The 14,677-nt window shown below is 32.9% G+C and overlaps 1 protein-coding gene across 1 annotated transcript in view; it reads right to left on the reverse strand.

Annotated features, from left to right (window-relative positions):
- Chd64 (transgelin calponin-3) overlaps nt 1–4,203 on the reverse strand; it is a 69,079-nt gene extending 64,876 nt beyond the window's left edge. The window contains exon 1 of the mRNA XM_072541048.1: nt 3,995–4,203. Coding sequence (XP_072397149.1) covers nt 3,995–4,048 — 54 coding nt within the window. The 5' untranslated portion in view covers nt 4,049–4,203. The remainder of the gene's footprint in view (nt 1–3,994) is intronic.
- Nucleotides 4,204–14,677: the final 10,474 nt, after the last annotated feature.

Consider the following 14,677-nt stretch of genomic DNA (forward strand, 5'->3'; position numbering starts at 1 on the left):
CGAAAAACGCTCCTTGATAGACCCATTGGTCAGAGAAGAAGAGGAAGACGCAAAACAAGGTTCCTTGATAACATTGATGAAGACATGAGAAATATGGGAATACGTTCTTGGCGGAGGAAGGCGATAAATAGGGAAGACTAGAGAGAAATTCTTAAGGAGAAGTTTAAGTAAGTACGTGGAAGAACTTCTTGGTGAATATCAAAGCGGTTTTAGGCCAGGTAGGTCAACAATTGAACAGATTTTTGTGTTACGCCAAATCTTAGAAAAAACCAATGAATTTAACATAAATAGGTTTCATCTCTTTGTCAGCGTACGATAGCGTCCTAAGATGTAAATTATATGAAGCCATGCATGAACTTAATATTCCCCATAAATGAATAAGACTTGTAAAAACAACTATGAGTAAAGTGATCTGCAGAGTGCAAATACAACGTAATCTGTCACAAGCCTTTAAAACAGATGCAGGGTTAGGATAGAGAGATGCGCTGGCGCGTCTTCTCTTTAATATAGCATTAGAAAAGACTATACGAGATACCGAATTGCACAACAAGGGATCAATCCTTAATAAGAACGCAGATTATGGCCAAAATGTTGACGTCGATGCCAAATAACAGAGATAGAGCTAGAAACCCTGAACAAAACTTTAGCATAGACCACTATAATTTTGAGGTAGTAAATAATCTAATAATAATATCTGGATCATCTCGTAACAAACGATAATGATACATCTGAAGAAGTAAAACGAAGGGTTCTGATAGCGAACAGATGTTACTTTGGACTAAATAAGCAGATAAAAAATAGAAATTTAAGCCAAAAAACCAAACTAACAATGTTATAGAACACCCATCCTACAGTGCTAATGGGCAGACAAGATTTTTTGACGAAAATGAAAAGAATCTGAAACGAATCTAAAAAAAATTATTGAGAATACATGATGAAGAGAATAGGTGAAAAGCAAGTGTGAGGTTTCATAGGACCGGTTGAACTTCGAGAATGAAATGAATAAATAGACCTATTGGGTGATTTTGCAGCAGAAAAAGAGTTTGTGATTACTAACACTTACTTCAAAATCCCATACAGAAGATTATACACATGGAAATCACCTCAAGGTACTCCAGGCGTAGTGAGAAATCAAATATATTAAATTATGATTGATAAATGGCACTGATTCGCAAAATTAGGCTCAGGCTAAAGAAGATTCCACATAGAGTCAACCCAAAATACTCAAAGAATTACGTGTAAAACAGTATATACTGAACAACTTGAATACCGTTATTCAAACAGATGTAATAGACCAGAGGCTTGAAAGGTTGTATAGAGTCTCACAAGACATACAAGAGAAATTCCGCAAACCACCAAATATGAAGAAAAAATCGTGGATAACAAATGACATTTTAGATATGATGGAGGAGAAGCGAAAGTTTGAAGATCAGGACAACATTATACAAAAGTATAGACAAAGAGATCAAAAAAGCAATCAAATATAGCTATTGCAACATAAACACGATTCATTCAATATGCACAAAAAATTTAAAGAAGAAACAGGCTTATACAAGCCTAGAACAGTTGGCTGTTTGGCAGACAACCAAGGCAAACCACTATTAAGTGTAGACGAAATATGTGGAAGTAACTTTTGCAGAGGAAAGGCAGAATACCATTGAAGACATGAAATATCATTCAGGACCACCGACTACCATTGAAGAAGTCAGCGATCAGAAAAACTAAAGATGGTAAAGCTGTAGGTAAAAAGTTACAAAATTCATAAAACAATGATAATTCATCAGAACTAAAATGTGGAATCGAAAGAGCCAGAACAGCATTCCTCATTCCAGATGAAGAACTTACTGTGTAGCAATAAGCTTAAAACTCAAGAATCACCTAGTCTCATTAGGTGTATTATCTGTCATTGTATTTAGCATATGCACCTATTCAGATGCAATGCAGAACCGAATTCAAACATTCCTAATATAGGTCTACAGAAGAATTCTCAAAATCGCGTCGGCCTCTTGAATAATTAATGAGGAAGTTCTCAGACCAATGAATAGTATACCCAAACTACTTAAAACAACGAAAGCTGAAATACTTTGGTTCTATTATGAGGAACGTAAATGGAAAAGAAAAGAATATGTTATTCAAAGTTATTATTATCTAATGAAATATTAATTAATGGCAGGAGAGGTTTCGGAAGGAAAGGAATCTCCTGGCTCGCTAACTGGCTAGAGTGGTTTGAACCAGCTTCGACGGGCTGAACGGGCTAAACGAGCCAACATTATTATTTAGAATATTTACAAGATATGTACATTAAGGGCAAGAAAATGATTGTATATTAGACTCAAAAATTCAAATTAAAGATTTTTTTTTTTAATTATAAATACATATTATAAATTCCTAAGAGGAATAAATAAAGAGAACTTAAAAAAATATTGTTGGTGATATCATAAATAGATGGTACAGTATTTATAGTAAATTGTAGTTTGCTCATAACTTTTTGAATAATATTGTAACATTAAAAACTATAAAAAATATTCATCAGCAAAACGGTATGGAGATAAACAAAAAGAAGTTATTATTGTACAAAGACTTATCTGTATTCGTTCATAAAAAATAAAGGGCATTGAGATGAGAAAATTAAATGCAGATGACAATTCGTATATATCATGGAATTAAATGAATTTAAATGAACAACAAATTCATTATTGAAAATGTTTTCTCTTGAACAAAACCAAAACCAAAACACTACTCCATTTGAAAATGGCATCCCAAAAATAATCTCAAAACCCAGTGAAGCAAAATTTTGAAATCTAAAATTTTTTTGTTTTAAATGTTGCAGTAGGTACATAATATTAGTAAACCTATTGCAAACCCTGTCGCAATAATATTATGATACCTACTTAACTTATATAATTTGTTCTTAAAAAGTTTCTTTGAAATTCCTAGAAATGTTCGTTGGTGTACCTTACTGTTGAAAGAAAAATAGAAAACATATTACAGTAAAACGAAGATCTTCACCGTGCTGGATTGATCAAATCAAAGAGATAGTTAATTAGATTAGATTTGAGGAAATTTCCCTAGCAGAAAATACAATAAAATCAATTGTGAAACGAAGTTACTATAATTCTCCTGAAAGAAATAGGTACAATAGAACAGTAAAAAAATCTTCATCTGAAACACAAAAACAGCAGAATATTCAAACCTAAGAAAATTTCTGTACACCACGTGACAATACAATTTTTCTGGTTAAATGCTTAAATAAATACAATATTATTTATACATAGATCTTTTAAACCAATATCCATATAGATATAATAATCAATCTTCTAAAGGAATCAACTAGTTTTTTAGGCCTTTTTGCTAATAGTATTGATTAATCAAAAAAATAAATTAATAATAACATCATAGATCTTAACTTTTGGAAGAAACGTTCAAGATTGCTTCTTTATCGGTTAGAAAGAGAAATAGTTAAGAATTTTTGAAAATATTTGTCGTTTGGCTTTTCTGAGCAATATTAAACAGAAACACATAAATCAGTCCTACTGACACCTTTTAGAACTGGATACAGAAGGACGCAGGGAGGGATGTAGGTCAAGGGTAACTCCTTCTTGGAGGAAGGGTTAAGATCACTTCTTCATAAACATTAAAATTACGTATGATGCAATTACACAACCAGAGACTTTCAACAAACGTGGTCGATATCGTATTACAATAAAAAAATTATTTCGAAATTTAATCAAGACCTTGCAGTAAATGGGAAAAAAAATTGCTGACAGGTTAAACACATGTCATTAGCCATATGAACAATCTAATAAATCTATTGATATCGATATACGTGATTATAATGAACCACATATTGTTCGCAAAATGTATATTTATCAGTATCCTTGGTATTTACCTTACTAATGCAATGCAAAAAATGCCGGTTGGTTGTGTTTAACCACCTGTTAATACCAACGGATTAAGCACTGACGGAAAAGATTTTTAAGGAAAATTGACTAACCTTTCGTTGAGCTTCTGCAGCGAATCCGCTTTTTGCTGCCCTGTTATTTGCCATTTTGTACTGTTTCTGAAAAATGTGCAGATATCCACAAAACTCAAATTAAAGGCACCCGAACTACGACGAACTATGAACTCGACTAACGTGAGCGACGGAACGGCAGTTGTGTAGTAGACACACTCCGGCAAACGTGTCCAAAAGTTCACGGAGTTGCTCGCAAGGAAACGACCAAATCAATAATGCTGTTACGAGAGTTTCATAATGGCTTATTCATTCGATGGACCGCTAGAATTAACTATTGGGAACTAGGGGAATTTCGTGATGTCCAATTCGTCAATGTCCGGACTGGCCCAGAAATTTTTTCATGTTTTTGTTGTTTAAATTTTGTGTGTTTTTTTTTATATAAAAAAAGGAATTATTGGAACACAAAAAACAATAGTGACAAACAATAAATAAATAAATAAATAATAAACAATAAATATATAGGTATTATAAATATATCGTCGCTAAGATGTCAAAACCCCGTATCTCAATTTTCGATGGTTTTGCGTTTTTTGTGTGGCCTATATTAGGAAATCGAGCTGCATCGATTGAGAAACCTCTTATTACAAAGCATGCGAAATTGCACCTCCGTCTCTCGAATTCAGAAACCTTGTATCTCACATCTTGTACACGAAACCACGTAAGTCAACACGTGTCTGAAAAATTATTAAATACTAAACATTTTTGTGCAGTTAGATAGGTTTATAAGAATTATAACTGTTTATTAGAAGCTGTGGTAAGTATAAAGATCTTATTAGTTTGTTTTTATATTACGTAGACGCATTGTTTTACGTTAAACAGAAACATAACTATTATTATTCCAAAAAATTTGAGGTTATGATGACTCAATTATTATATTTCAATTCATCAACTGAAACAAATTATATAAATCAATTAGAGAAAAGCAAAAACTTGTATTACAGTGAATTTTTAGGTGAAAAAAATTGTGATACGAGGTTTTGTTACTTACCAAAATATAATCAAGTATTTACAATATTGATTTACGAGGTTTTTTTTTAAACAAAATAAGTGTTTTTTTTTGTTTTATTTTTAGGCAAACCGGGCTTCGAGAATGGTCAAATTAGCACTAGAAAGTCTAAAAGCGAATTCTGATATTGACCAGAATGAAAGTACTACCAATCAAAATTCACATTCTAAAGAGGAAGTCGCAGAACTTAAGAGCCGTCATAAAAATTATGGAAAAAAATGGTTTTACAAATAATGTTTACAAATAATGTAAACTTAAACTTAACTAATTTCTATTTGAGTGATTTTGTTGAGGATAGGACGATGATAGGAGAAATATGAAATGAAAGGAAGTGTTTCTGCTGTAATGTGTCTTGAACGCCAAGAACGCTCGAGAAAGACAGAGACACAAGCACGCACCGATTCAACGCGTCTAATTCTCTAGTGCTGCGCGCGCAGCGGACCGATCATGTTTGAGTGGGAGAGAGACGCAAGGCATTCGCCGGTCCGGCGGGCCTCTCTCTCGTTCGGTGACTCATCGTAACAGACGTGAGCGGGCGTTACACTTTTTCATGAATGACTCCGAGCCACAACCTAATTTAAGACGTTGTCACGTCAAAAGCAAATACAGGCTTTGAACAAGTTTATGAGACCTTTAGAGAAGAATACTCCAGTTTCCTTCCAGAAGAAGCTGCGGAAAATCGACACTATAACACCGACATTGAATTTGAACAACCTTTCAAAGGATCAGAGTCAAGTTATCATCCAAATACTTCGTCGGATTCTGAAGATCAAGCTGTAAATTTTGCCAGACGCAAAAAAATTGGAAGTAGACGCTGTCCGAGAAGAAAAAAATAAAAAGAAAGGGCGTAGCAAAAAAGACAAAACAGATTTTTCTACTTGGGAAAGAGATGAACAAAAATGTTTAAGATCGCGCTAGAAAGGAAAAAATCAAGTATAAAGAAGATGCGTTGGAAGGAAAAGTGTGCGTATTTACGATGGATATACAAGCGGTCCAACTTGTCTCTGTCGTCCCAGCAGGCATGTTATACTTTAAACAGAAACTAGCATGCCATAACTTCACCATCTACAATTAAACAAATAATAAGGTAGTTTGTTATGTATGGCATAAGGGAGAGGGCAAAACAGATGCCAACTCCTTGTATAATTGATTTTTTAAATGAAGAGTTAGATGCCCAAGAAAAGGGCAAACAAAAAATTTTTTATAGCGATGGATGCTCTGCACAAAATCGCAACGTGACATTGGCTAATGCACTTCAGCATTTCTGCAATTAAAACGATACGGTAATTATACAGAAATATTTAGTTAAGGGTCACTCACAAATGGAGTGCGATAGTGTGCACTCCACCATTGAAAGAAAGAAAAAATATAAATGCATTTATTCACCATCCAATTATGTGGAAATAATTAAAGAGGCCCGTAAAAATTCCAAAAATCCATACAAAGTTAAAAACATTGATCACCAATTTTTTAATGACTATTCCGAAATTAAGTATTATTCATCCATTCGTCCAGGGAAAAAAGTGGGAGATGCATGCGTGAATAATCTGAGGGCTCTAAGGTATTCCAGAGATTTGCCTGTCCAATTCAAACTAAACTTTGATGAGGAGTGGCAGTTTTTACCAGTTCGCAAAAATACGAATAATGCAGGAACGGCAAGAACAATGTATAATAACCATTTGCCCATTACAGAAGACAAATTTAATCACCTGCAGTCTCTTAAGACTGTTATTCACCCAGATTATCATGGTTTTTATGACTCGTTGAAGCATTAATTTTTTTTTGTTTTCAGAATATGGAAAATAATTGTGTTTATTTTATTTTATATCAGAATGCTTACGTAACATGTTTGTTTTATTTCTTTGAAGAATAAATATTTTATTTTTCCTCTATAATATTGTTCTTTGTGTTTAAAAAAGGCGTAAATGAGCTGAAAATATGCTACCAAAACCTCGTAAGACCTGAAATTAAATACTATATAAATTTCAAAAACTCGTATCTCACGTTTTTTTGTCGAAAAAAATCTTACTTTATTTTTTTCAAGTTTAGTCACTGTCGCAAATAATTCATTTCGTGGAACTACCCACATAAAAAAAAAACTATAACTTTAAAAGTTATATTTTCTAATATGGGAAGTTTTAGGTGATTTCCCAAAATACACTAATTTTGAGATACAAGGTTTTGACATCTGAACGACGATATACTTTATGAACGCCCACCACAAAAGTTTGTTCTCTTTTTCTTTCTCCTTGGTGATTCCACTCTAGAGCAATCTATGCAATACATAAGTCATCCTAAAGCGAGGTCTCTTTGACACAGATTCAGCAGTTTTGACTTCTAAATTAGCTGGATTTTACTGGGAAAAATTTACAAAAAATGCAGCAATTTACAAAAATATTTGTCACAATTTCGTCCCTCTCATTGGGTGACTTTGTAATAACGTAAATTCTGCATACAAGTCTAAATCGGCGTTTTACCGGGTCGGAATTGTGATGGAAATTTCCTGTAATTATGATCTGTCACAAAGTCGCCCATACGCATGTGAGCATATGTAGTTGGTCTGTCATAAAATCACCCCAACAGTTGAACCAGAAAGCTTTATTAATAATAAAAACAAATGTTATTATCCACAAATAATAAATAAAAGAAGTTAGGTAAATCATTTTTAATCGGTAATTCCAATTATTCGCATAAAGGTCCATTTCAGGCACTTGAAAAATTGCTCTTCGAGAAATTTGGTCGGTTGCATTTATTTTGGCTTGTATTACATCAGCAAATTGGTACATAAGCTGGTCTTCTCGCTCTGGACACTTCCAAAATCTTCCACATTTCTCCATGACGCTGACATCTACACCTTGCTTTTCACCTCCAGTGATCATTCTTGGAAACGGAGACCCTCGTACTGGATAATGACATAGTCCCCTATCTTTGGCTTATAGACCTTCCTTTGCTACAGCGGCGGCATTTCTCTCTCCCACAGTGGTGGCATCTTCTTCTTCCACAATCGTAGCATTTGCTTCTTCCATAGCGGCGGCATCTTTCTCTCCCGTAGTGGTGGCCACTTTCTTTGACAATCTGTTGACATTTTTTTTTTACTATCGAAGAGGTTTGTTCTAACATTTCCTAATCCGATTCGGATAAATTATCGAACTCACAAATAGACGAATTATCACTTTCCCTGTAAGAAATGGCATCTGAATCTTCGCTCGTTTCAGAGCAAGTCTTGTGCCGCTTCAGCGGTTTTTTCTTTGTAGAGCTCTTTTCTTGATAGCGTTTTGAGGTTAATGGCATTGATTGGAGGTCGCTAATTTTTGTATTTTTTCAGAAGCAGGTCTTTTTTTGCGCTTTCGATTTAAGTTGTCTGGTTGTGATGAATTGGAATACGGTGTAGCGGCAAGATCAGCAGCACTTAGACTCTGTCCAGGAGGTACATTTACTTTCTTATGCCTTTGGACTTGACCCACTGTAGTTTTATGGACTTCCTCTTCCGTTGGAATTATTCCAAAAAACTGCCACTCAATGACTTTTTTATGTTTTCACTTTGTTGGTTCATAATTTCTTCTGTCATACGACTCAACACTTCTAAAAATGCATTCCGCATTTTCTAAGACCGGCTGGAATGATCTCAGCTCCCCTGTCATTCATAGCTACCATCAATTTCTGTAAAAGGCTGGAAATTGGTCTTTTGCTATTCGCTATTTTGCTTCACCCACCTTTCATTGGCCAAAAGAAAGCAACGTCTAATTAATTACTATTTAAATGGGAATAAGCCACAATTAAAGGTTAAAATACGTTTATTGACGTTTCAATTTCCACTTCGGAAATCGTTCTCAAAATACAAACATTAGTAAATTTACTAATGTTTGTATTTTGAGAACGATTTCCGAAGTGGAAATTGAAACGTCAATAAACATATTTTAACCTTTAATTGTGGCTTATTCCCATTTAAATAGTAATTAATTTAAAATGCCACAAGAAAATAGCTTCAGAACAACGTCTAATTGTTGCAAAAGGTGTGTTGTATTTGAAGGCAATGCTATAAAGGATATATTGTTGTTTTCCCACTGTCGTATTACTTTTATATTTAAATGTGAACTCAAATTGTCACCTAGCAGTACTTTTTGCGTTTTTGTCTTTGCGTATTGGCATGACAAACCAATTTTCGAAACATTGGCAATCAAACTAGCCGAATATGCTTCTGTTGTAGCTGGCATTTTCAGGCCCATTCTCCGTCCAATTTTGCCACAGTTTTTGAGACTTGTATACGACATAAACTGGTGCAACTTTTCCAGCTTCATTTTCATCTACCATTAATGAAGTGCACGCCTTTGTTGCGTTGCGTTTTTGCGCAGGGTACTTTGTGCCTCGTCGTATAATAACTTTAAATGCACCAGGATCGTCCAAAATAACCAATATATTGTTATGTTTAGACAGAAATCATGTCATCCATTCTTTTCCTGGAAAATTATCTTTGAAGCATTATAATTCTTGCCCCTCTTATCTAGATATGTCTTTATTATTAAACGTTGATACAGCAATTACGTGTGCAATAATTGACTCTTCTTCTTCCCTTTCCAGAGCTGTTTATCCACCCTAAAGCTTGTAGTGTCAACAAGAAGTTTCTCTGCTACTTTCTTTGCTCTATAATTAGTTTTTATATATCTTCGTTTCACCTTCCTTGGGGTAGAGGTAGTAGGGTGTAGATAACGATTTAGAATTTTTAATGCTTCTGCTTAGCATTTGCTACTGTTACTTTCGCTTTCTTTTTGGCGATCTTTAAGTTTTGAAGATCTGTTACTGATCTATTTTCTTACAACTGCGGGGTCACTATACTTCTTCAAACCTTTTTACTGAAGTTTTTGCAAGTATTTTAACTGCAATATATTTAACAATACCATCCCCAATAAGATCAATCGGCCAAACTATAGGAATATGCGAAAAACCAATGCATGAATTAAAAGAAATGACCAGAGACAGAGATTTTTGGACACAGATCATACACGACATCACGACTACCACTACAGTCCCTCCAGAGAGTCAGGAATGAAGAGAAAATTTTTAGTAACTTTGCCGAATTAAATACGGTAAGAAATTTTGTAACCCTCATTAAACGAATTAAAATTACTACATAAAAACCAGTAAAAATACCACTTAAATTATATGTAGTCAAGTCATAACACCATTTTTGCTTATAGATTAGTAAAATTACCCTATTTAAAAGGTAATATGTTCTAAAAGAAGATAAATCTGCTAATAAAAAAAGTTTACAGTGCAGTCATATTTCCCCAAATTGTATAAGGACTACCATTTGATTTTTTTGGTAGTTTCAATATTTTGGTTTCCTTCAGCTTCTTACTTAAATGTCCAGCAGAAGCAACTTAAGCTATTGGCTTACAGTCCCACTGAATATCAACTTAAACTCCTCATATTTATGTATATCTTGTTTTTTTGCCATGAAATAGTCTATTTGAGCATGAAGTTGACTTTCCCTCTTTGGAAAGAATGTGTTAACAGTCGCCAAACCTAATGCTGTTGCTAATTCCAACATATCATCTCCAGCATGATTTTTCGTTTCAAAACCTAGTCCTTCATTAATTAGTTCATATCCTCTCTTGTATTCACCCACACGTTTATTAAAATCTCCTTCTATTATGACTCCATTCTCTGATTGAACATCTCCAAGTATGTCTTCTAGTCGATCATAGAAAGCTTTTTTCTTATTCTGACTCAGACCGACCCAGACCGACCCAGACCGAAGGAACACACATACTAACACAACAATTCTTTAGTAGATATAAATTTTAATGAAATTATTTTATCACTCGTTCTTACAACTTCTACTACGTTCTTTACTTTCTCTATCAGTAGGTATACCACTTATATACTTTCTTTTAAGCGCATTTACCAACTCCATCCCCTTACCTGTAAGACTTCCAAGATTTCAAAATCTTATCCTAATTTTGCTAACATGGAATGGTGTTTCCCATGAAATAGTCTTCCCCTTGAAATCTGAACGGAAGCTCTGTTTGCTTCCGGAGCATTTAACCTCAGTAGATGTCATCATTCCAGTATAATTGCAAACGATATATTTTGTTATTGACATAAATATTGAGAATGACTTTATTACACGATAAGACAAATATCTTATTATTGGAAGAGCTAAAATGACGACTTCGAACGAACATAAAACAAAAAATTCTATGTTAATTTGGATACGTAATAATTTTTAATAGCATATGTTGAGTTGTAGTGGAAAATATGGCAAATAAAACAAGTTTAAGCAGATTGTAACGTTACAAACGTCAAATGTTTGTTATTTTTGTTTAAATAATTAATTTACTTCATTTTCTTTCGATTTTATTTATTTATTACCTTTTATTTTACCATTTTTATTCTAAAGATATTTGACGCTTAACTCTTCGATCAACTAAATATCCTATTTAAGCTTTATTTTTCAATTTTAACTTTCACTTATTACGTTCTATTCACTATATTCAGACCCCATTCTGTTCTAGGCGATATACATATAAAAATTTTTATATTCCACTTCAGTCGACAAACATTATTTGTCAGTTTTTACTTCAATTAAATACAAAGGGAAATTTTTTTTATAAATATCCTTAATCTATAAAAAGATATGTTTCTGTCCTGAATTCATTGTCGATTAACATATCTGTTTTTTATAATTTCCTATTTTTAAGTTTTTATATCTAAAAATACACACCACACCACGTTTTATTATTGAATGTAATATTTCTATATGTAGCTAGAATCTTTAATGTAATTTACGTAATTCATTTAATAATTATTATATTCATTTAATCCTTGCCAATGTGCTATTTTCTATTTAATATTGTCTTAAAATTGTAATTATTTGCAATCTTCATATAGTCTTCAACCTTATTAATTTTTTCTTGTCGACCTTTTGGTGAGACATATTCAAACCACATGGGTGGAACTTCCTGAGTCTCGTGGTCTTTCCAAAGCCCATGGTCGACTATGGGATAACAACTGCATCTGCTACTCAGAACTCAACGGCCACCTGAGAATACACACATTCAAGTATCTAGATTTAGCTACATCTGAAGTCAAAACTACATTCAATAATTTATCCAATTAGGATTTGAAGTCCCCAACAAGTAATCCTATCCAGCTACTTGAAGCCAACAATATTTGCCATAAGCATCAATTTAAAATTAGGATTTGTTTTGTTTTTTTTTTATTAATATTAAAATTTAAATTTTTTTTTGTACAATAAATATGATTAGGTAATATTTTGTTCTATTTTTCCAGCCAAACTCATTTTTTAGATTTGCATTAATAGGATAAGACGTTCTCACATCTGAGAGACTGAGCTAGACGAAGTCTTAACAATTTATTTTCAAAGAAAGTTGTGAGTGTTATTTTTATACATTGGCTTCCAACTTTCAGAGCTAGTTTTATTGTTACAGGATGTTCAACAAAATATACTCGACAACTTCATTGCTGCTGTTGGAAATTATTTCCACTTCGAGATGAACAAATATGGCATAATTCAAAGAAACATACAAATACATCGAAAATATCGATTCAGGACCTTCCGATACCAGTATTTAGTTAACTACTAAAAAGAAAAGTAACAGGGAAATAATCTAGTGAAGAATCAATATATCTTGGGTTTAGGTTCAATAATTATCATTTAAAAGTAATTTAAATTTAACTTAAATTATTTATCCTAAACGCAAGATATACTGATTTTATATTATATATAAATTGTTAAAAAAAAATAAAAGAAAAAAGTATAAAATTATTAAAAAAATTTCAGTTTTTAAAATGTGAGCTGTTACGACTCTGTAACTGACAACACCTTTGATTATTTTAAAATTCGATGACGAAGAATGAACGAAGAACTTGAGGGTTCGAGGAACCGGTTAGTACGTGAACGGTGTACAGGGTGAAACATATTTACTGGAAATCATAGGTGAGATTACTATACCGGAAGTGTATGAATTTTTATATAAATATAACGTCGTAAATATTCGGCTAAATGTAGATACTTTTAAGAATACAAGGTAATTATTATAAGTGATCATTTTTAAATTTAGCTACAAATTTGTGGTTAGTAAATTAAAACATTAAAATTCTGTAAAGATTATTTTATAAACTTTAATGTTTAATAAATAAAATTAGCGACAATGTCATCTAAAAAAAATTAAATTCGATTAAAAACTGAAAAAAATGTATCGCTCTTAAGTGGACGATGTTATTTAATGCAAATAAACTTTAGTTAAAATAAAATGGCCAAAAAAGGTACAAGAAAGTTCGAAAAATGCTAAAGAACCTTCAGGAAGCAAAGTATATTTCTTATATTGCACAATACCAAAAGATATTGGACATTATTGCATGAATTGATAAACTAACGTGTAACTGGTCTGGCCATAGGCAAGAATAAAGGTAGAAGATATTGTAATGGCGACTAAAAAGGTTGAGAACAACAACTACTGTTATATAGAGCTTACAAAGCAGGCTCGATGATGATAAAATAAAGGATACTGAATACGATCTTGACATCATCAGTAAGTCATTTGTTGACACCAATATATTTAGTAATGGATTAAAATAGGTAGCAGCAATAGACTAAAAGTTAAAGAAATAGTTATATAAAAGGGTTGCATTTAGATTATGATTGAATCGGTGGCTAGAATAAGGGCCTATAGACGTATGGGCCCTTCTTCTGGAAAACACAGAATTCAACTCTTTATGTTGTTCTCTGTCAGTCTACCAATGTTTTCTACGGTATTAAGGTTTTTTACGTTGGTACAACACTTTTTTAGTGAAGTGTTGTCACAGCTGAGAAAGATTTCTGCCTCTAAATCAACTCTGTTTTGGTGAATTTCTCACAATGTGATTGAGGTTATGTTATATTTTAAATTGTAAGTTTAAGTGTATTTTAAAGCAATGCCTAGTCATAAAGCTATTTTAGATAACCCTGTATCAAAAGGTGCCAAGAAGAAAGTTGTTGAGAAAGACCGTTGGAAAGAAAACGTGGCAAAATCTAAGATTCAAATTATGCAGGAGTATGTGTCAAAATTTACGGGAAAAACTGTACAGAGTAAGGTATTTTCTGTTGCCCGTAAATGTTGTGTATAAAAATGTTTTGCAAAAATAACTTCGTAAGATCAAAAGCGTTTATTTGACTCTTTTTATGATAATGGTTAAAAAAATAAGACACTCTTCTAGCAGGTTTTATGGCATTAGGGGAGCCTCCAGAAAGGTATAGAAAGATAGAAAATCCCAGAATTAGCAGACAGTATCACTGAAAATATAAGCTTAAATCTTCTGGTTGTGATATGCCCGTGTGCCGTTCCTTTTTTGTTGACTTATATCAAATAGGAGTGAAGCGTGTAAGAATATTACAGAAAAAATTGTTGAGAAAACTCCACTTGATGAAAAACGTGGAAAACCAAGTGGAAAACCAAGTCATTACACACCTGGAAAAACAAACAGATTGTACTTCGACAGTCCCAGACTTAACGATTAAGAACATTTATGAGCAGTTTCACATGTTGTTTAAAGACATTACTGGGAATAATCTTACCATGAAATACAAGACCTATTTCAACTTTTTTAGAAAAACTAATTTTACGTTAAAAAAACCGAACACTGACACATGTGAT

Source organism: Diabrotica undecimpunctata, chromosome 8, assembly GCF_040954645.1.
Source record: "Diabrotica undecimpunctata isolate CICGRU chromosome 8, icDiaUnde3, whole genome shotgun sequence".
Lineage (NCBI taxonomy): Eukaryota > Metazoa > Arthropoda > Insecta > Coleoptera > Chrysomelidae > Diabrotica > Diabrotica undecimpunctata.